This window comes from Protobothrops mucrosquamatus, unplaced genomic scaffold (genome assembly GCF_001527695.2).
Source record: "Protobothrops mucrosquamatus isolate PMUCROS unplaced genomic scaffold, P.Mucros_1.0 scaffold198, whole genome shotgun sequence".
NCBI classification, from domain to species: domain Eukaryota; kingdom Metazoa; phylum Chordata; class Lepidosauria; order Squamata; family Viperidae; genus Protobothrops; species Protobothrops mucrosquamatus.
Genome location: NW_015386554.1, coordinates 157,993 through 180,224, shown reverse-complemented (window position 1 = coordinate 180,224; position 22,232 = coordinate 157,993). Strand labels below are relative to the sequence as shown.

Below are 22,232 nucleotides of genomic sequence, written 5' to 3'. Positions count from 1 at the left end.
TCACTAAATGAACCACTGTAAGTCGAGGACTACCTGTAATTTTTTCTATTAGCTATGAAATCATATATGGTTTGTTGATGACACCACACTGGTACTTTTGATATTATGGAAACCACAAATGTGCTTTCTCTCTCTCTCTCTCTTTGCCTCTCATATGCACATTCAGCCAGAAGAATGAGCCATTGCTGACAATCTAATTAAATAGCCAAATGGCCAATAAAATGGAATAATGTGGCTGAGCAACAGAACAAGCAATCCTGAAAAACAGGTAATTTTTTAAGACTTGGACTTAATGTACAAGTTTCTGTATTTTATAAATGCTGAAGAGATTGAGTGGCGATGGTGGTGGTGGCAGTTCTTGAATGCCTTTCACAATTTTTCTCATAACATAGCTAGATCAAGATCTATGGATTCGGAATAGGATCCAATCCTACCTTCTGAGACTTCTCAGCAACCATGATGACTAAATCAAAGTCATATGTCCCCAGTGAATAATCATACAGTTCACTGACATCCACCAGATACAGCAGGTATTTCAATGCTTCTTCTACTCTGACAGATTCAATTGTTTCTGACGTCTGTCCTGTTAAGATTAATTTTAATTAAAAGCCAGGCATTGCTTCCATGTACCATATGGGTTCAGTGTTCAAGAATTCAATGCTGAAAAAGCAAAACCTTACCCAGAAAAAACAGAGCAAACTCTAACTTTGGGCAAAAGAGCAATAGGCAATGCAGAGGTTACTTCTCCGATAAATATATTGAAATGCTTTCTCCTTTTGTAGTGATTACATCCTTGAATCAGAACTGCCAGTTATCAATTCCTGCTATTTTTTCCTATCCTCTTCCATATAGGGTTTGTAGGGAATGCCTTTAACCTGGCAGATATCTTGTGTGGAAGGAAGTGAAAACCAAGTTTCAATTTCTACTCTACAGTAAAAACAGCATCCTAGGAGATACTTTGGACTTCATCGGTACCTTGCTTTGAGTGACTGGGCATTGAATGAACCAAAGAAAAATAAGGTCATCTCCATTTTAGCATCTTCCAGAATTACTGAACACTCTTGTGCCAAAGTCACAGTAAAGGTATTAAATCATTTCAGTGATGGCTTGATGATCCTATGAAGACATTCTAACTCAGTAGTGGGAAACTGGTCTAAGCTCTGTTGCTTTAGCTTGATGATGTTGCCTTGTGTCAAAAATCTGAATGGCCACACTGGCCTTTGAAATGATGTTCACCTTTTCAGTGAGCAGATCCACAACAGCAATATGTGTAAGGAGGTGCATAAGAGGGCAATTTGCTCTTTACTTGTCTGACAGGCAATCTTACCCCTTCATCAGAATTATGGATAGTCAATAATACCATTACTTGGAGAATCCCGACCACTTATCACTGGAGCCCTGAAGAAATTTTTTCCCTCTCTACTCTATTCCCATTCCACCATACCTCTCCCTTGTCAGTCAATCTGGAATTCTGACTTTTGGCAATACTTTAGATTTACAGTATATATGAAGATGTGTGTTATCTGTCCATCTGTCTACTTTTTAGCAGATTTTTTAAAATATATACTGCTCAAAAAAATAAAGGGAACATTTTACCATGGAACTGAAGGAGTTTGCGTTCCCTTTATTTTTGTGAGCAGTATACACACACACACACACACACACACACATGGGCAACTCAGAAATAAACCTCCGTTTGGTCATCAATAACAGACACTTGCAGATACAGAACTTTTATTATACACATTAGAAAACTACAACATTACATTACTTTTTGACATAATCGCCATTCAAATTGAGAAAATTGTCATAACGTTTTATAAAGTTTGAAATTCTTTAGTAGTAGTCGCTCAGTGCCAATTCTGGGATATGGGGGGGGGGGTGATCAAAAATATCCCAACGGAACTGCTTCAAAAGTTCTTGAGTGCATCTAGCGGTGTGCGGGCAAGTATTGTGAACCAACACAACACCGGAAGTCAGCATGCCTTGACGCTTGTTATGGATGGCTCGTCTGAGTTTTCTTAACGTTTCACAGTAGACTTCTGAATTGATGGTCGAACCACGCTCCATTAACTTCACTTGCAATACTCCTTTGGCATCTTCACATTTGGCGGGATTTTCTATGGCACCACTTCTGGTGTGGGGTTGGTTCATGATAATGCTCGCCCGTAGAACGGTAGATGCACCCAATAACTTCTGAAGCAGTTCCGTTGGGATGTTTTTCATCACTACCCCCCCATAGCCCAGATTTGGTGCTGAACGACTACTACTAAGGAATTTGAAAGACGTTATGACAAGTGCCTCAATTTGAATGGCGATTATGTCGAAAAGTAATGTAATGTTGTAGTTTTCTAATGTGTATAATAAAAGTTCTGTATCTGCGAGTGTCTGTCATTGATAACCAAATGGAGGTTTATTTCCGAATTGCCTTCGTTCATCTTTATTCTCTATGCAATATAGATTTATGTCACTCAGTAATTTGATAATGTTTGTAAACCATAGTTCAAAGAATAAAATAGAAAAGCATAAAGCTACACATTGTATATTTAGTGTGTGTGTGTGTGTACTGGCTTATTAATCTGCCTTGCTTGAGTAGAATAAATCACAATATTAATTTGGCTGTCATTTGAATCTCCATTCCTGATGTTTACTTACTCACATACAACAAAATTGAAATTGGGGAGAAGGTATGCTCTAGCACAGTGGTTCTCAACCTGTGGGTCGGGACCCCATTTGGGGTCGATCGACCATTTCACGGGGGTCGCCAAGCAAGGCTGTCCGCCATTTTTTTGTCCATTTTTTTCCCCTTTTCCGGCAGGTGCCTTACCTCCCTTGGGCTGGGCCAGCTGGTGGTCGGCCTGCTCCGTCTCTGCCGCTTGCCAGCTACGCCTCGGCCAGCGCAGGGGGCGGAACAACGCATGCACGGCGCTCCCGGGCAGGGAAAGTCCTCAACTTACGACTGGTTGGGTAGTCCTCGACTTATGACCGGTTTAGTCCTCGACTTACGACCGGTTTAGTCCTCGACTTACGACCGGTTGGGGTCATGGCATTAAAAAGGTTGAGAACCACTGCTCTAGCACACTGAATTATTTGAATTATGATTTAAGTAGTCATAAGAGTTCTGTTCAACTAAACAATCTAATACTGCACCTTGAAGCTGACGAATTCTATGCAGGGCTGTTTCCAGTTCTGGAGGACTCTTTTTGACATGAGAAGTCAGTATGGCTAAGCAGTACCTAAGGAGTCCAGAAAGAAAAAGAAAGAGTTAAAATGGGGAACTTGAGGGTTTGGGATTTTTTTTTTAAAAAAATTCTCTCATGACAATTCTGACTGATTTAGGATTGCTACTGAATTCTATTGGAAGTCAATCCAGAAATGTTTAAAAATGGCTATTTGATTTAGAGACCAATAAAACAAACAGAATTTTGCAGGACCATCATTGAGCTATTAACCTGGAAAAAAGGCCTCGTTTTCTTTTTCCAAACCTACTTTCCATTCTGAACAGGCATTGGCTTGCATCAATGTGTGCGATCCTAGACAGCCAGTAACTTGGCCCCACAAGATTGTAAACTTTTAAAGGAAGTTTGTTATTTAATTGTATTAATTGTATTACATATAAGTTATTTGTAAATAACAAATAAGTTTGTTATTTAATTGTATTAATTGTATTACATATTTTGTATGCGACCCAAGACAATTCCTCTTCGCTCAATGCGGCCCAGGCAAGCCAAAAGGTTAGACACTTATGCTGTTCACATTTAATCACTAAGCGAGGTAACATCATCAGTGTATGGAAGAGCGGCGTTTGCTGCCTGTGCATGTATAGGAGTTTGCCCTTCAACACCACCACCACCACCACCACCACTAATAATAATAATAAAGTTGGAAAGGACCTTGGAGGTCATCTAGTCCAACCCCCTGCTCAGGCAGGAAACCCTATACCATTTCGGACAAATGGCTGTCCAGTCTTTTCTTAAAAATTTCCAGTGTTGGAGCATTCACCGCTTCTGGAGGCAGGTTGTTCCACTGGTTAATTGTTTTAACTGTCAGGAAGTTTCTCCTTAGTTCTAGGTTGCTTCTCTCCTTGATTAGTTTCCACCTGTTGCTTCTTGTCCTGCCTTCAGGCACTTTGGAAAATAGCTTGACTCCTCTTCTTTGTGGCAGCCCGAGATACTGGAACACTGCTATCATGTCCCCCCTCGTCCTTCTCTTCATTAAACTAGACATACCCAATTTCCTCAGCCGTTCCTTATATGTTTAAGCCTCCAGTCCCCTAATCATCTTTGTTGCTCTTCTCTGTACTCTTTCTAGAGTCTCAACATCTTTTTTACATCGTGGTGACCAAAACTGGATGCAGTATTCCAATTCCAGTATTCTTTAATGGTTCATTGACTAGTACTATCTTTTGTTTATCTGCCGCCGTTTCCTGCTTATTTGAATGTTGACTGCTAGGGATGAGGTGCTCTGGGCTGTCTTCCTTGGAGTTTTGGTTACATCTTTAAATGGCATGTAGATGGAGTTCATCTCTATACATCTGTTGGTGGCTGATGGTTAGAATGCCAAATTTCCAGGAACTTCTTAGCAGTTTTGAATTTGACTTGATTGAAACTGTCCACAATTTCCCAGTTGAAAATGTGGTTGAATTATCTATGTGTTGAAAATTGGAGAACTATTTTAAAAGTCTGGCACAATAGCATATATGAATGCAGCATGTCTTGATAGACAGAAAAGAGACACAATACCCTTCCTACTCTTTAAGTCAGAAGTACCATTCTCTCTTTTTCAATTGGTGAAGGTCCATCACCTGTAAAGAGTGAGGAAAGAGAGATATGTCTTCCCTTTTCATAACTCTTGCACTTGAGCTGCTTTCTGAAGGAGGACCATCATTAAGACTTTCCCTAAATGTGGGGCTGCATCCTGGGCTTTGTTACCACTTGTTAAAAATGTGATAGTGTACTGATACTGCCTTTGTATATGTAGATGTTTTGTAATTTTATGTCCCTTACTTAGTTGCACTGATGTTCTCCATTGCTTGTCTCATGGCATCACAGATGAGATTAATCTTTTTATTATTGGAACAATGCAATTCATTGACACCAGTAGGCTCTGGAGGGGGGTACATTGTTTTTGTGAAATCTTCTTCTCTAGGAAAGGGGAAAAAATTATCTTACTATATTTACAAAGCAAATATATGTAAACACAATGTAATGGTGTCAGGCAATAATATTAACTAAAAATATTTGGTAGAGCCAACTATATGCTATGGTTCCTCAAAAATAAGAAACAAAGTGTTTGGTCACAAAACTCAGCTTTTATTAATACAATTCCTATCCCTTAGAACAGGGCTTTTCAACTTTTCACCCATTTTACCACTTTTAGGATATAGCAACATCCAAGTACCACCAGTCGCCTAGCAAGGTGTCAAAAACTTGATGACCAAAAAAAAAAAAAAAAAGGAAAAAAGTGATAAAGTACAGGTAGTCCTCGACTTACAACAGCTCGCTTAGTGACTGTCCGAAGTTACAATGGCACTGAAAAAAGTGCCCCCCAAGCCACAGCTGAGCAAGACACCTGCCTGCCCACCCGGCGGCGCTCTTCCTCCTGTCCGAGGTTTTCATTGTTGTGAGCATTTCTGTTGAGGATTGGCAGCAGAGGTGGGGTGGGGGGTGTTTGGTTTTTATTTCCCCCATCTGCTGGGTGGTTGCAGAAGGTTTTGGTCACTTCACATGACCCTGGGACACTGTGACAGTCATAAATATGAATCAGTTGCCAAGCATCTGAATGTAAATCACAAGACCCTGGAGATGCTGCAACATTCCAGCTGATCAGTGCTTCTTCAGGGCTCAGCAGAAACTCTAGGATCAGCGCCGAGCTCCAGCTGGAGCCTGGCGCTGATCCTGGTGCTTCCACTGAGCCCTGACAGCCCTGCAGCTCCAGCCATCTCTTGCTCAGGCTTGTGCGGTGCTGCCACCGGTTCAGCTCATTCCCCTCCCCCGCTACCACTTTTCTAAGATGGTCACGTACCACCTGCCAGGTGCCAATGTACCACAGGTGGTACCCGTACCACTGGTTGAAAAGCCCTGCCTTAGAACATCCATAGTTTTCTTGAAAAAGTGGAACCAAACCTACAAATATCTCACAAGCCAAGCCAATAGACAGAGAAAAGAATTTCAGCCTCACTCATATCATCTTTCAGTTTTACTTCTATTCAAGTAAGAGAATCACAGAAGAAATCACAAAAGTTACGAGAAAAGTAAACAAATTTGCAGAATTTGGGCAGATTGCAAAATCTTGGTTCAGAAATTAAATATATTTAAATGTTATAGAAACAGAATTCTCTCTTTAATATTTACTTTGATAACTTCCCCATTATTCCCAAACGATAAGTTTCAACCAAAATATTCCATTTCTTCTCTTCACTAATCTAGCCTTGCATTCCTCAACCCAAGTCCCTCTCGATACACTGGATCATAACTCTTAACATGATCATTGGCTGGGAAGGCAGTAATGCTAGATTTTTAATCCAGCATATATGAATGGCATTTCAACTGGGGAACTTTGCCTCAATTCCTATGGATAGTCCAGATTATTTTGTTCTTTTTCGCTTCATATAGTTTTAACTTATGCCAACCTCACTCATCATATTAAATATTTGCCGGAGTTGGATGGAATCTAATTGTGTCTTGCATATTCATGCATTTAAAAAAGCCAAGAGGTCTCTTTTTAAAAACACAGAGTAGCTTTGATGGTGATGGAAAAATCATTTATAGTACCATTTCTTTTTCTGGCACCAAAGGGAGCAAATTTCAAAACAGAAAGATTACTAACTGGAAGGAAGTACTCCTAACCCCTTTCACCGTTTCAAAACCCTCCTCAAAGTGTAAGATACCATTAACGCTCTGTATTAAAAGCCAATCTTATTATTAAGCAAACCAATACTCACTTCAGTTCCGTGAGGAACAGGTTGATATAATTTACAGAATCAATTTGTTTTATAAATGTTTCCACGTGATCTAAGAAAGCCTGAAAAGAAAGCAAACACCATTAAATTTTCATTAAACTGCCATATGCTGCACAAGCATCTATTTAAAATGGAAAAAAATACTCCAAATTTCATCGCTCACTAAGTTCTGATGGAAAAACCTGAATCATTCCCGTGCAACCACTCTACATATTGGAAAATAATTATATTGTGTTGTGATAACAGCAAGATTTCCCAATCCACTAACTTTGATTAAAAAATAGGGAATGTCTTAGCATCTAATCAAGTCTATATCTTGCTTCAGAGCTATTCCTGATAATATAGATCAGTGATGGTGAACCTTTTAGAGACCGAGTGCCCAAAAACTGGCCCCACCCCCACTGCACCCTGCCCCGCCCCGCCCCTACCCTGCCCCCACCCCGCCTGCCTGCAGGGCCACTCACTGCCTGCAGGGCTGGCTACAGATCGCCCAGGCAGCCCAGCAGCACCATGGTGGCCACGCCCTCTGCTCGCTCCCTGTAGCATCAACTGTGTGCGATGGGGCGTGAGGGCACAGTCTTGTCTACGCTGCCTGGCTGCCATGTCCTTGGCTGCACTGCTCCGTGTGGGTCACGCTCAGGGGCGACTCTCCTCCAGGGGGGCTGCTAGTGAGGAGGGGGTCGTGGAGGGAGGCGAGGCTGGGGCAACGGCATGTGTGCCCACAGAGAGGGCTCCGAGTGCCGCCTTTGGCACCCGTGCCATAGGTTGGCCACCACTGATATAGATATATTAACCACCCTCCATGCCATTAACCCATTATGAGTTTGGTGAATTTATTGATGATTCTTTAAAGAACAAGTGGGGGCAGAAATAGAGGTGCCATCTCCCTGTCCTCATCCTGAAAGACAATCATTTGAGTCCCTTTCCGGTCTATCTGCCATCCCTTCAGAAGATGCCAGCTAAGCCAAGAGCTTCTACTCGCCTTTGGATTGTGGTCATAGAACAGGTTGAGATTGACTCGCAGTTTCCTCATACATTCAAACGCTTCTTTAAACTGGAGGCTAGCAGGAGAGGCAGAACAGAGTTTGTCAGTTCTAACGTGACGGCGGAAACCTCAGGTTACACAGCCTCTCTGAGGCCAACACCTAGAGAAGTTAGTCAGCTCAACTCACCTATCCAGCCATTTGCGAACCTGAGCTAGAACAAGGGCTCGATGATGAATAGTTTCCAAGTTTCCTCTTGGCACCTGTAGAGAGCCCAGCATAAATTCACTATGAAGCAGAGAAGGACCCACAGAGGGCTCTTACGATCTGTAGCCACTTGACAACACCTTTAGTACAAGGAGCATCAAGTTTTCAGTTCAATAGTGGTTTGGAATGGAACTCATAAAATCTACTGGCCCTGTTGAACATGCTAATGAAAATGATGATTATATGTTAAATAAATCAATAAAAATACTTCTAGCTGAGCATTTACTGAACTTCAGGCCATTCTGCATGTCTTACACGTCTGTTTGCTGAAACACCGACTCTGAAGTCTCCATATGGAATGAGACACAACAACCGTATCTTTTTGCTCCTCCTCTAGGAACACATTTATCTTATAAAATAAAGCTGCCCCTAATAGGAGATGAAATAGATTTCTATCTATCTAGGCCAGGGGTAGGCAACCTTGGCTCTTTTATAACTCATGGACTTCAACTCCCAGAGTTGGCTGGCTCAGGAATTCTGGGAGTTGAAGTCCACGAGTCATAAAAGAGCCAAGGTTGCCTATCCCTGAACTAGGCCAATTCATATGAGCAGGAAAATAACACATTATGATTTCTGATAGATTGTACTACATTGGACTGTAAATAAGGTGATGCCCTATGCTTGAATTAACACTTTTCTTTATTCCATCCAACCTACTGTTTTTCCTTACGAGCAGATATCTGATAGTATAGATGAGGCTGCTGCCCAAAAGGTATACTGCAACAACAGCCAGATGGCTGACAGGAGTATTTCAATTTAGTTTTCATTGAAAAATAAAGGACTAAGTAAATTTAGTCTTTTCCTCTGTACAATCATTTTTTGTGTACAAAGAAAAAGCACTAACCTGTAATATCAGCTTTGTGTGTTGTTGCACAACTGTGACTATCCGGGATCCTCTTTCAATCTTCCGTAGAGTCTCGCTATTCGGAAGAGAAGTGCTGCCCAGACCTGTTTGCAAAGCTGAAGGCGCCACAGTCAATAACATAAAAGCCCAACCTCCAAACTGGAAAGCTCTATTAGCTTTTATGAATAGGATAGAAATGCACTCAAAACTAAAGTATGAAATCATTAAAGGCAGTAGTAAAAATCCTATGTAGTTAATTTGGAATATGACTAGAAAGTCCCCGTGTCTGATCTTGAGGAGTAAAGTTTCATCATGGAACTGTTAACTAGGAAGATATATTTAAGAATTATTCAGGTTAATCCTCCCCCACCTCCTCAGGATCAATTGTAGTGGTACTCAGTCATGTGAACATCAATATTTCTTTGTTTCCCAGAGAGAGAGAGAACTTATAATGTCACGAAGACACTATTTTCAATTAAATCAGTATGGTCTGAACTCAAACATTATGTCCTTCCTATGGTGAGGTTGGACACAAACATGATCCAAACCTTAATTGAGATTTCTCCTTAAGAACTTATATCTTAATAAGGTCCATGGTCTAATAGGTAAAAAGAATACTCTGATCATCTTGGAAAAAGTGACATTGTTGAATAAATAAAAGCACTCTACTTCTTCCTCCGTTTTACCTGGCCTATTCCTATGTAAATGTGTATATATCCATCCATCAAATCTGTGCAAAGAAATAGGTGGCTGTATTTGGCCACCTTGCTATATGCACCTGCCCAATAACATGCATGCTGTATCCCTTCAATCCCTACATTCTCGGGTGTAGACAAGCTAAAATGTGTGGGTACACAGGCAATGCAGCAAAGGAAGGCAAGGCCAGGATGAAACACTATAACCTTCATTCTCATCATGATAATATTTTGCAACCTGCATACAGCAGAATGTTCCAACATTTCAACTGGCATTTTGAAAATGGGATTGTAAAGTTTGGGGCTGGCCAGGTTCATCATTCAGTAGCATTCCCTGCTACTCTCCCATGGAAAAAAGTGAATGACCATAAAAATGCAGGAGTCCAACAGGATCTTGGACAACTCACAAGCAATGGCTCTTCATAATTGAACAAACACAGTTGGAGAAGGGTGCACATGGTCAAGAGATAAGAAATTGTGATTTTACCTTTCAGGGATGTGTTCCTTATAGGCAGGCACTGACAAGTATGGGAATGTGTGGTCAGTAAGAGAAATTCATCACTGATTGAAAAGGACGTAATATTTGAAGAAACCTATAAAAAGCAGAGAATCAAACTGCCAGTTGATTGGGGGGACATTAAAGAATTATGGACATAGCAGATGACATAAAGCCATGAGAACAATCCGTACCTCAGTATCATTAATAAAAAAACGACATCTGTCAGTCAAGCCAAATATGGTTTCCTAAGAAAGAAAAGCAGAATGGAAACCAGAGTTAGAAAACAGATCAAGCAAACCAAAACCCAGAATTATATCAATGCTCTTAATTCTGCTGAGTACCAGTTTGGTGTCATAGTTAAGGTGCTGGTCTAGAAACCAGGAGACTGTGAATTCTAGTTTCACACCTTAGGCACGAAAGACAGCTGGGTGACTTTGGGCCAGTTACTCTCCTTCAGCCTAACTTACTTCACAGAATTGTTGTTGTGGGGAAAAAGAAGAGGAGGAAGGAGCATTGTGTGTGTTAGGGCCAACTTTATCAAGCCACTTACTGAGGTTTAAGAACATTGTATTTACAGCATTAGCTTGTAATTTAGTCACTAAGTCAAAAAACATGATATTATTACATTGACACAACTTATTTTTAACAAACATGCTGGCTTCAAGTAATCACTTTACTCCTTTCTAAGGGCTTGCACTCTCTGCTCAATTATCTTTTCTAGAATTTTCAAGGTACAGTATTGACATAAAGCATTCGCCTAGCTGGTGTAGCTTCTGACAGGTTGGATCACTTTTTCCTCTAGCAAAAACACAGTAAAATAGAAATTAAGCAGTTCAGCCTTCTTCCTGTTGCCTGTTACATTTTCTCATGTTCTCCAGCCAGAAGACAAACTGCTTCCTTGACTTTCTCTCTTGTTTCTCACATAACCTTTTTCATTATTTCAAAAACGACTGCTCTGATTCACATGGAAATTTACGGAGTTCAAACATCTATGTGGATTTTTTTGAAATAGAGCTAGTTCCAGTTTGCTACATAAACTTAGTAGATCTCCTGAAGCCCAGAGAACTTGACCACTAAGTATGCAAATTTCTCTGTCAAGCTCCAAGCAGCCAGGCAAGATCAAGGTAGCAAGAACTATACAGATTTCCATAGGACAGTCTGAATTAAATGCACAACTTTGGGGAAATTTAAGAGGAATTTCCCACCCTCATTTGTAGCAAGTTAATTAAGGAGGCATATCTTTCAATGATTTGAAATGTTTCTTCCCAGGTTTCTTGCCATCAAATCATGTTGCCATTTATGAGAGAAGCTGCCAATTGACTTGCCTGCTACCTCGGTCTAGTCCCTTTTTCATTCTTTTCCTGGTCTTTCCACAATCAATCATAGTTAAAGACTCCAGGAAACAAGATCTACCTATGATGGCACAACAGTGGTTTAGCAAGCCAATTTATCACAACTGATAATTCCTGCATGGCAGAAAGTATATTAACCCTAAGATGTTATGTGCCATGAGCAATTCTGCGCTTTACTACTCATAATGTATAAATGGGATTAGGAAAAACAGTAACAGATTTAAGCAAGAGATACCCAGGAGAGATGCATGGTGGACTATTGGCACAGCCCAAGAGTTCCACACTTGTTTACTTACTTCCCCATCAATTACAGCTACTTCCGTCTGCATACAAGGGGATGGAAACTGAACAGCAGAACCATTATTATTCATCCAGGGGATGGCAACTGGTTTTTCAGCTCCTGGAGCATAAGCGAGAGAGGATTGAATATCAATCTTTAGGAAAACCAGGGATATATATTAGTAAGTGCAATTTAATTCATTTAGCTTCATATCCTGGAAATTGTGTTGGTTTCAGCCAAGATGGCATTCTAATACAGGAACAGAGGCTGCCCCCAAATCTTTGCACATAGATAATGAATGGCCATAATTGACATGTTTGGGAAGCTGACCAGAGAAACATAGTAGGATAGTTGGGCCTTAGGAACCCCCTTCACTTCAAATCTGCCCAACATTTTTTCATGCTCTGAAATCTCCAGAGAGATTACTAGAAACCTCAAAATGCAGGTTGTGTTTCACATACACAATGCACCATTGTACAATATAATAAAGCAGAGTCAGGCAAAGTTTTGGGCCCCAAAGATGCATTACAAATCAAATCAAGGCTTCTGTATACAAGAACTATCGTGCAATTTCTCTTCTTTCTGAGAAGATAACGAAAGGCAGTTCTCTCTAGTCCAGGAGTCTGGGCCTTGGGAATTGGACAGGGAGAAGATTTGGCAAATTGGAACATGAATCCTGCAAGAAAATTACAAAATCAGCCCATGAATGTTCAGGTTATTTGAGCATTTGAAATTGCCTTAAACTGAAACAGAGCATATCCATCCAATACCGCTACACGAGGTAGCTATATGAGCTAACACAGGGGTCTTCAAACTTGGCCCTTTTATGACTTGTGGACTTCAACTTCCAGAATTCCTCAGCCAGGCATAAAAGGGCCAAGTTTGAAGACCCCTGAGCTAACATATAGTTTTTAATATTATGGAAGGACATTACTTTGTTTATATTTTCCAAGTATCATAATTCTGTTTTCACTGCTAGGGAGAAGAGGCAGCTGGAGTGTTTTCTGCCTTGGTTAACTTTGGCTACTGGGTAATCTGTCTCATGGGTGACAAAGACCTAAGCAGTTCCTTCCCAGGTGGACCAAGGACTTGGATTCTGTTCCAAGCCCAAACCGGTGGAGTACATCACACATACCCCACAGATACTTCAGGATTTGCCCATCAGAAAGCTGCAGAGCTACTGTTTTGGTCTTCGGGTTGCAACACAGGCTGATCACATCACCATCAACGCTCACAGGGGACCTATAAGAAGGGCCAGAAAAGGGAGAAAGTGGGTCAATTCATGTCTTGAATGCCATCTTGCAATCACACAAGTGTTAGCAATGATCACAGAGAAAAGAAGTGGAATTATCTGAAGCTCGAACCTCAATATAGAGCACTTGTAAACTGAGCCGTATGGAGCCTTAATTTAAGATCGCTGCCCCTACTGCTCCAGTAATTTTTCTGACAATGCACTTTTCTGAAATATTAGTAACTACTATTATTCCCATTGCTAAGATATATCAGATGTATAAAGATTCCTGGGTATTTAGGTCTGGAGTAACTGGGCTACATGTAGTACAGAGTATTGAACTATAAGGTTTCTGATTTCTGGTCCTCAGTGTAGCTGTAAATTTCACATTGAGCAAGTTACTAGTTATCAGTCTAGCTTGTTTTCCAGGATAAAGGGGATGAGCTACCCTGAGTCTTGGGAAAGAAGGGCAACGCACAAATGTGGGCAATAAAAACTCTCTACAACAAAATCGCAATGGGTACCTCAAAAATATTAATACAAATTTGGGTTGTACAAACTTAAAATCCAAAGGGCGAAATACGATTGCCGGTGTACATGGGCCAGGTGCAACATCTACTAGAAACTCATTCAAGGAGCTGCATCTTTTCCTGGGCTCGCACAGAGGCCCTTTCGGTTGCCACACAAGTTTAGTTCAAGGTGTTCCTGATGGGTACTACATGCAAATCCCATGCTCTAAATCACATTTTGCCCTTTGAATCTAAAGCGAGGCACAACCATAATAGCAATGACAGGAAGACGAAATTGAAGGGCATTTGGAATAGGTACTTAACTGTTCTTATGCTTCCTTGGGAGACTCAACATCAGCACAGCACGCCAATAGCTTTTATTACGTTGGAGCAACTTCTGCCAACTTAGAAATGGTTTCTAAAGGTTTCCAAAGTGTACCAAAATTGTGAAAGCTGACTACCAGTTTACAGATACGGGATAGCACTAATACTTGCTTTCCTGGGTGCTCCATTGAGCCCCCTGGGTCTGACTGACATAATTTATAGTATGACTGCACATTAACAAAAAAGTGTTACAAAGTTATCCATAAAAATGCCAATTTACACAGTCCTTAGCTTACAACATTCATCTACCGACCGTTTGAAGTTACAACAGGAACTGGAAAAAGTGACTTTCAACTTGTACTCGCACTTATAACCATCACAGTTACGATCAAAATGTTGAGTGTTCGGCAATTGACATGTATTTATGACAGCTGCAGTATCTGGGTTTCATGTCATTGCCATTTGCAATCTTTTCAGGAGGTTTCTGACAGGAAAAGTTAATGGGGAAGCCAGATTTGCTTATTAACTTATTACCCTAACAACTGCAAGTGTAATAATAATAATAATAATAATAATAATAATAATAATAATGATGATGATGATGATGATGATGATGATGATGATGATGATGATGATGATGATGATGATGATGATGTTGGAAGGGACATTGGAGGTCATTTAGTCTGTTTAACGAAGAGAAGGACGAGGGGGGACATGATAGCAGTGTTCCAATATCTCAGAGGCTGCCACAAAGAAGAGGGAGTCAAGCTATTCTCCAAAGTGCCTGAAGGCAGGACAAGAAGCAATGGATGGAAACTAATCAAGGAGAGAAGCAACCTAGAACTAAGGAGAAACTTTCTGACAGTTAGAACAATTAACCACTGGAACAACCTGCCTCCAGAAGTGGTGAATGCTCCAACACTGGAAGTTTTTAAGAAGAGACTGGACAGCCATTTGTCCGAAATGGTGTAGGGTTTCCTGGCTCATTTAATAACTGCCTTGCTTAACAATGAAAATTCTGGTCTCAGTTCTGGTTGTAAGTCAAGGACTACCTGTAAATACAAGCTACCTCACACTGTGAGCATTTTCTAACACAACCAATCATGCACCTTAAGGGATTGTTCTACTACAACACTGTTTAATGCTTTAGAAATACATCAGCAAGCTAGAAGAGGGAAAAATAAATATGGAAGAATGACCTTGCCTCCATCACCAGCATTCATCCTGTCAAAGCTTCTAAGCTAGTTCGACTAACCAGTTCAAAAAAGAAAAGGGGAAAAAAAGCATTCAGGAGAAAAGTTGCCTTTTAATCCAGAACCACACAAAAAATGGTTTGATTTTCATTAATACGATAAGCATAAAAACCTGTCCAGTACCCGATATCGACACATCCTTCTTGTCCTGAGGATCCCATCTTCAGATGATGAATAACTGTGCGCGTTGGGAAACAGCCCTGGCTGGCAGCTAAGAGTAAGTCATCTTGCAGCCAAGTAAGAAAACGAAGCCACAGTGGATTCCTTCCTCTTTTGTCATCACGCAGGTTAATTCTGTGATAATTGCCCCCCCCCCAAGTCAAAGACATTTAGATGAGTAATTAATGCTAAATTATACAATTTTCTAAAATATATCTAGGCAAATAGGCAGAAAAGATAGACTCGCCGAAATATCAGTGACTCTACAATAGTTTCCCTGATGTATACGTATTTTATGGTAGTTATTACAATTTCGTCAGGGGTAAATTTACATGTGGATATTCACTGCCACCGTCAATGGATGACTTCATAGGAACTTTATGCTACCTATTTCTCATGTCAATTCAACTGCAGTGCTTTTAAACCACTTCACTTATTTTATATGTTGACTGGGAGGAAGTGTACAGCAAGTCTTCTCCAAACTTGGCAAATTCTCCAGATGTGTGATCTAATTCTTGGCAATTCTCTGAAGTGAAGCCACACATCTGGAGAGTGGAGCAATCGGAGGAAGCCGTGTTACAAAATCTAGGAAGAACTGCCTCTGAGAAACAAACCTGAAAGCTACTTCATACTCTTAAGGCAGGGGTCTTCAAACTTGGTCCTTTTATGACTTGTGGACTTCAACTCCCAGAATTCCTCAGCCGGGGTGCCTGAATGAGGAATTCTGGGAGTTGAAGTCCACAAGTCATAAAAGTTTGAAGACCCCTATCTTAAGGGATCCTTCCCAGCTACAGGCTTCAAGATGTGATGTCTACACGCTTCAAGATGTCCTGATAACCCAGCCAGTATGGATCAGGTAGCCAGAAGCTATGGGAATCATACCTAACATAGCTGAATGGCTTCTTAGTTCAGATCACAGCATTAACAGTATCTATGCAAACACAAACTCTTATTTATTTAACTTACGCCCTACCTTTGTGACCAGAGACAGAAGAATGAACTCTACTAATTATATCTTACTATGGATTATAGCAATAGCAATTGCACTTAGACTTATATATTCCTTCACAGTGCTTTACAGCCCCTCTCTAAGCGGTTTACAGAGTCAGCATATTGCCCCCCAACAATCTGGGTCCTCATTTTACCAACCTCGGAAGGATGGAAGGCTGAGTCAACCTTGAGCTGGTGAGAATCGAACTGCCAAACTGCAGACAGCCAGCAGTCAGCAGAAGTAGCCTGCAGTACTGCATTCTAACCACTGCGCCACCAGGGCTCATTATGTTTTGTAAACTTTTATGTTTATCTCCCAAATGACAATTCCAATTTAGAAAAGGAAAAGAAAGAACCATCCTGGAAACCGGGGGGGGTGGGGGTGTTTCTGTAGAACCATTCCCTCCTATCTCTAAACAATGACTCCAATCAGTGCCTTCCAGAGTCAAATGTGACATCCAGTACCTGTATGACGTTTCCAGCCGAGGAACAGCAGCTGTAAATCTTTTCCCATCAACTGCATCCATTTTAACTGTAGGGTCCATTTCTGGATGATTATCTGTCAAAAGGCAATAAGGTATATTATTGAGCTAAAACACACACACACACACACACACACACACACACAGCTTTTTATCTTTATTGCCACAATATTATTCTTTAAAGTTATGGCTTAGCGAATAAAACACCACATGGACAGGATCAAAAATAAGTTCAAACTATTTTCTAACGGAAGCGTTCTATAATTTCCAGACAAATATGAGCTGTGATTCTTCTATATCAAACATTTCCTGAACAATGGAAGCTGTGATGAGAAGAGAGACTAGCTGTACAAGCTACCATAGGTCTTTTTTTTTACAGGCATCTTCCAGTCCCTTCCTTCTTCCATGATTGCTCTAAGACACGGGTGTCAAACTCGCCACATCACGTGACGTGTCGCGACATATCGTGACTTTTTTTTCATTGCCGGAGCTGGGGTGGGCGCGGCATCCGTATGATCCATACTGGTCCACAGACTGGGGGATGGGGACCCCTATCCTATACGGCTGACTTGCTTTTCCTGTGAGGATGGACATTACATGACTTCCACCTTACACCTTGGAGGGAATTTCTGTATTTTTACACAGAATATCCTGTGTTGAATTTTTCAGGTACATTGATTGAGGAGGGCTTAATGCAACTATCAATTCCCATACTTTTTATAGTTCAAATTTACTACTATGCCTCATTTGAAAAAGGGTTTGTTAGAAAAACTGGAGTTCTCTCCAAGACTTTCCCCAAATACAGATATATCATAGTTCAGTTTTTAAACGGTAGCAGGATCTGAGGCAATCCACTGTTCCAGCCAATATACAGAACTGAAACCATATCTCCATGAACAAAAATCAAAGACAAAGAGTCCTACAAATTATCTGGTGGACATGTGAATATATCCATGTCATTTTCCGGAAAGTATCAAAATGGCATCCCATTGCCTTTTCCTGACGTTTCTTTGATTTCCTAGTCTAGCTTACAAGCTTGGAATTCTCTGGTGATCTCCCATCCAAACATTAACCAGTGGTGACACTACTTAGCTTCCAAGCCCAGACAAGGTTGGTCAAAGATTGAGATTACCTACCCAGTCTATAAATGGACAACTTGTTCTCAGCATCCAGAACAGCAAGATCCCCACTCTGAGACTCTGTAGAGAAAGCAACTTGATTGACAGCAGAGGAGAGCTGGAGCTGATATGTATAAAGAGGTGGGGGGACCACAGCATGAAGAAAGGCTGTCCACAGAACCTTATCTTTCAAAAATGAAAAGGGGAAAAAGTTCGTTTAAGCATCAGAAAGGTCTATGTGTGTGTATGTATGTGTGTACGTATAGTATATATGTCCTTAATAACATTAAAAATGCAAATCCTGAGTATACACATATCAATAAAAATATAGAAAAAACGAACACCAGGATAAAAATAAACAAGACCGTTTAATATAAACAAATCTGTAAGTAAAAGAGTTAGTATATATATGTGCATATAAGTATGTGTATGTATATGTATGTGTATGTATAGGTGTGTATCTATATTCAGATGATATAATTCAAATATGATTAGGCAATAACTGCACTTGCTGGCTTGCATTAAATCAAGCAGTAAGATACAACAAAGCATAATTGGTTTTGGGCAGTCCTTAAATGATAGAAAGCAAAATGTTTAGCAAATCATTGCCTTCTCTTCTCACGAGACCTGCCATAACACATGACTGGGTTGAAACAACTTCATAACAAAAGTTGCCTAGATCACACAACCCAAATATTTTGGCTATATCTTTTGAAAGCTATGTAAAATTCACCATGATATATAAATTTGCCATTCAAAAGATACAATCAAAGCCTAAGAAGGAAACAAATGTAGACCAGAACACATCCACCTCAGAAATCAACACCCATGTAAGCAGGAATCAGCATCAGGGGAAAAATAATGCCCCAATCAAGAAGACATCAAGGAGGAAGGCCAACGCCCCCCCCCCCCACTCTCCCAAGATTGGCAGGGCTCAAGCTAAGGTATACAACAGCAATCTTGACTCTTCTCCCCATTGATAATGTAACCAAGCCTGATAATGAAATAGCTGCAAGAAAACAACCAAGCTCAGAGGGTACTTAACAACTCAACCCTAAGCTACATACATTTTCTCCTATTAGTTATTTGTGAGTATCACATTATCCCCACAAGTCTACCTAGTTAACCAGCCTTTATAAACTGGCCAGTGAGATGTTTCCAACCCTTCCCTAAAGTGATATACATATCATTCTTGTGAAATTCTTGTAGTTGCAGTAAAGGGAAATTTGAAGTATACCTCCATCAATGACTGCTACACTAGCCGAGTCATTGGCCCCTCCACCGGTGCTGTGATCAGTACTCCACTGCCAATCATAGCAAAGATAAAGCCATTGTTCACAGAGGACATGAAGTCGATAGGGAATCTCCTGATCCCACACCAGGGATACAAGAAGTGGGCTGCCCTCAAGGCTGCCAAAATGCAGGCTTTGTTTCAAATACCAGTGATGGTTTCCTGTTGTCCACAGCTGGACTGTAATTAGAAGACAAAATGTTTATAGAACATAGGAGAGGTAAAGAGTACACTGTACTTTAATTGTGTAAGCTCTGAATCTTACTGATGATGTGCTACCGAAACTCACTATAAAATGGACTCTTCCCAATTGATGGTTTCTACAAAAACTTGTTCTACCTAATTACACAACATAGTACGTTTGCTTGCCTCTTTTTCTATCTCTGTGATGCCATAGTTCGGGGAAGAGATAGGGCAATAACACCAAGAAGATCCAGATTTGATTTAGGGGTTGCCAATTGCTGATTGCTAGATGGACTCAGTTAGAAAACAATTAGAAAACCTGAAGGACTAGAATGGCGACAGATCCTCCTAGAGAAAACTATCAATCTATCAACTTGATAGCATATATTCATCATCAATCAGTTACTGATTCCCTTTAATTCTCCTTTTTCTTGTTGAGAAGAGTTAAAACCACATGTCCCTCCAGTGTAATGCTTAGACACATAATATATTTGGAGTTTTGATACGGTACCCTCTAGATTAAAAAAATGGCTGAGAATAGCCGTGCAAAAAACCAAAATAAAGTAGGCCAAAACTATAGGACTGTGACAAATCCAATAGGTTCTGTAAAATTAAGAAATGATTACTGAATGTTCTTACCATACATCTTTCTTTGAGAACTACTGTCACTTTGCAGTTCTTCCACCCAGGCAGCCAATATCATAGAGTCAGAATTCCAGAGCAGTTCATTTACCTATAGAAATACAACTAGGGTCATCGCCTATCTAAAGCATTTTTAATAAAAAAAAATTCATGCCATACATAACTACTAAATTAAAATCTTCTCTGAGTCAAGCTCAGCTCTTGGTAATCTGCAAACACGTTCATGTAGACAACTTACAGTTTAAAAACTGTCCTCCCACTGAGGGAAATAATATCAGATACACTAGTGAGAAAAAAGTCTGCAGATCCAATGATGGTTAACTGAATCATGCCTCAAGAAAAAAGTACATCCTACCTTTACTTGGCCTTTTTGGAAAGGAAGAGTAAATTCTCCATGAAGGAGCCCATTTTGTTCTACGAACACAACATCATGTTTGTTGGCTTTATCCTGTGTAGAAGCAATCAAGCTTCCTGAGGGCCTGAAATATAAGCAGAAAAGAAAGAAGTGAAGAAATGATTTAGAACAAGTTTTCAAGCAAAAATTCTCCAAATATTCACAGATTTTTCTAAAAAAATATCCATTATTATGTGTGGCTGAATCCCAATTTTGGTAATGTTGACAATGTTGGTAGGTTTTATCTTTATTCGTTGCTTTTTATGGTATCTTTCTCTTGTGTTTTTTATTCTGTTAGCCACCAAGAACCATATATGGGTGACCACATAAACTGAATAAAGAAATGCATTAAAAATGGATTAGGAGTGATTGAGTGGGATCATAATCCTACACCCTAGATTCAGAATTAACAGTGATTTTCAGTAAAATATTAGCTTGATGAATAATAGAAGAAATTATAATCAGAAAGCAAATAACATACACATCATGAACCACCCCATATTTCCTTACTCACTTCCAGGCCAGTGCTTGTCCTAGGCCTACGACAGGCTCACTGGTACTTTGTAGAATAAGTTCCCGGCTCCACACTCTCACTTTTCGAGCCCCTGAATGTTTGCGGAATACCCATAATTCCCAAGGTAGAGGATGAAGTCAAGGAGCCCATGAACGGATGAAAGAAAAGGCAATAAGAGAAAAAGAGAGAGAGAGAATCATTACAACTCGGTAGAATTTCCATAATTCTTTATTACTATGGTGGGGCATCATGGTATCAACCATACCAAGTTGGGGAAAGCTGCATCAAAATGTGGGACAACCATGAGACTTTGGAAGGTTTTTTTTTTAAAAACAAAACAAAACAAAACTTTCCTTCCTTCACCTGCTCAGTCAAAAGCTAACAGAAATTATCATGCTATTATTTTAAAATGGCACCAACCTGTTCCTGGGCAAATGTCACTCACAGCTACATACTGTCCATCTCCTCTCCAACTGATCCGAGGTTTATGGTCATCCCATAGTAAAGCAGGCAATATTTCCTGAAAAAGATCATATGAAATGATGCAAAATTTGGATATAGATATTTTTAAACACATTGACTGAAATCTTACCAACATCACAAGATTTCGTGAGATTTAAGGTGCTTTAAAATTTTAAATTGTTACAACTTGCAACGGTGCCCATCACCTGTAAAGGGTGATCCCTGATATATGTAACTTGCTCCTAAAGGACCATTACCATCTAATTATTCTCCTTTAATATAATTGTATTTCTATGAAGTGCTACAATGCAGGCTCAGCTACTAGAGAGTCAAATATTGCCTCAAGACATTATCAGTCTTCCCTCAATTCTCCTTACATTCAGTAGGCCCGCTAAAATAATAGTGATCATGGAATTCAAATCTGGCAAAATTTCACCCTAGGGGAAGTTGCAGAATAGCCCTACCGTTTTGACATCCCCTATAGCTAGGCACACAAATTACTCACAGGGATCTTAGATGCTGTTAAAGGCAACAATATTAATTAAATACTGATTCATAAAACTCTTTTAATCCCCACAAAAGTTAGTGAAGCAGCAATGGAGGAGGAAACTATATACCTTCTTAGAGGGATGTTTTGCTAAATTTTTAGGGGGTTCGGGGTTGGCCCGAGGGGAACTTGGGGAGTCCTCTCGGAGGCCAAGGCCGGTCCCGTCGGGGGGGCGCGGAGTGGTAAGGGAGGAAACTGGGGGGCTGGCGGAGGGTGGTGTGATAGGTACGGTTAGTGGGAGGGGCAGGTATG

The 22,232-nt window shown here is 40.3% G+C and overlaps 1 protein-coding gene across 1 annotated transcript in view; it reads right to left on the bottom strand.

Moving 5' to 3' along the window:
- ELP1 (elongator complex protein 1) overlaps nucleotides 1–22,232 on the bottom strand; it is a 45,065-nt gene that overhangs the window by 15,962 nt on the left and 6,871 nt on the right. Inside the window, exons 6-24 of the mRNA XM_015813816.1 lie at nucleotides 21,392–21,491; nucleotides 20,972–21,062; nucleotides 20,419–20,542; nucleotides 20,061–20,154; nucleotides 19,185–19,418; nucleotides 17,966–18,133; nucleotides 16,813–16,906; nucleotides 15,322–15,492; nucleotides 13,017–13,123; nucleotides 11,898–12,001; nucleotides 10,441–10,494; nucleotides 10,238–10,343; nucleotides 9,056–9,171; nucleotides 8,134–8,207; nucleotides 7,944–8,022; nucleotides 6,944–7,023; nucleotides 5,007–5,144; nucleotides 3,151–3,236; nucleotides 435–583 (exon numbers count right to left, since the gene is read on the bottom strand). Of these exons, the coding sequence (XP_015669302.1) occupies nucleotides 435–583; nucleotides 3,151–3,236; nucleotides 5,007–5,144; nucleotides 6,944–7,023; nucleotides 7,944–8,022; nucleotides 8,134–8,207; nucleotides 9,056–9,171; nucleotides 10,238–10,343; nucleotides 10,441–10,494; nucleotides 11,898–12,001; nucleotides 13,017–13,123; nucleotides 15,322–15,492; nucleotides 16,813–16,906; nucleotides 17,966–18,133; nucleotides 19,185–19,418; nucleotides 20,061–20,154; nucleotides 20,419–20,542; nucleotides 20,972–21,062; nucleotides 21,392–21,491 (2,169 nt within the window). The remainder of the gene's footprint in view (nucleotides 1–434; nucleotides 584–3,150; nucleotides 3,237–5,006; nucleotides 5,145–6,943; nucleotides 7,024–7,943; nucleotides 8,023–8,133; nucleotides 8,208–9,055; nucleotides 9,172–10,237; nucleotides 10,344–10,440; nucleotides 10,495–11,897; nucleotides 12,002–13,016; nucleotides 13,124–15,321; nucleotides 15,493–16,812; nucleotides 16,907–17,965; nucleotides 18,134–19,184; nucleotides 19,419–20,060; nucleotides 20,155–20,418; nucleotides 20,543–20,971; nucleotides 21,063–21,391; nucleotides 21,492–22,232) is intronic.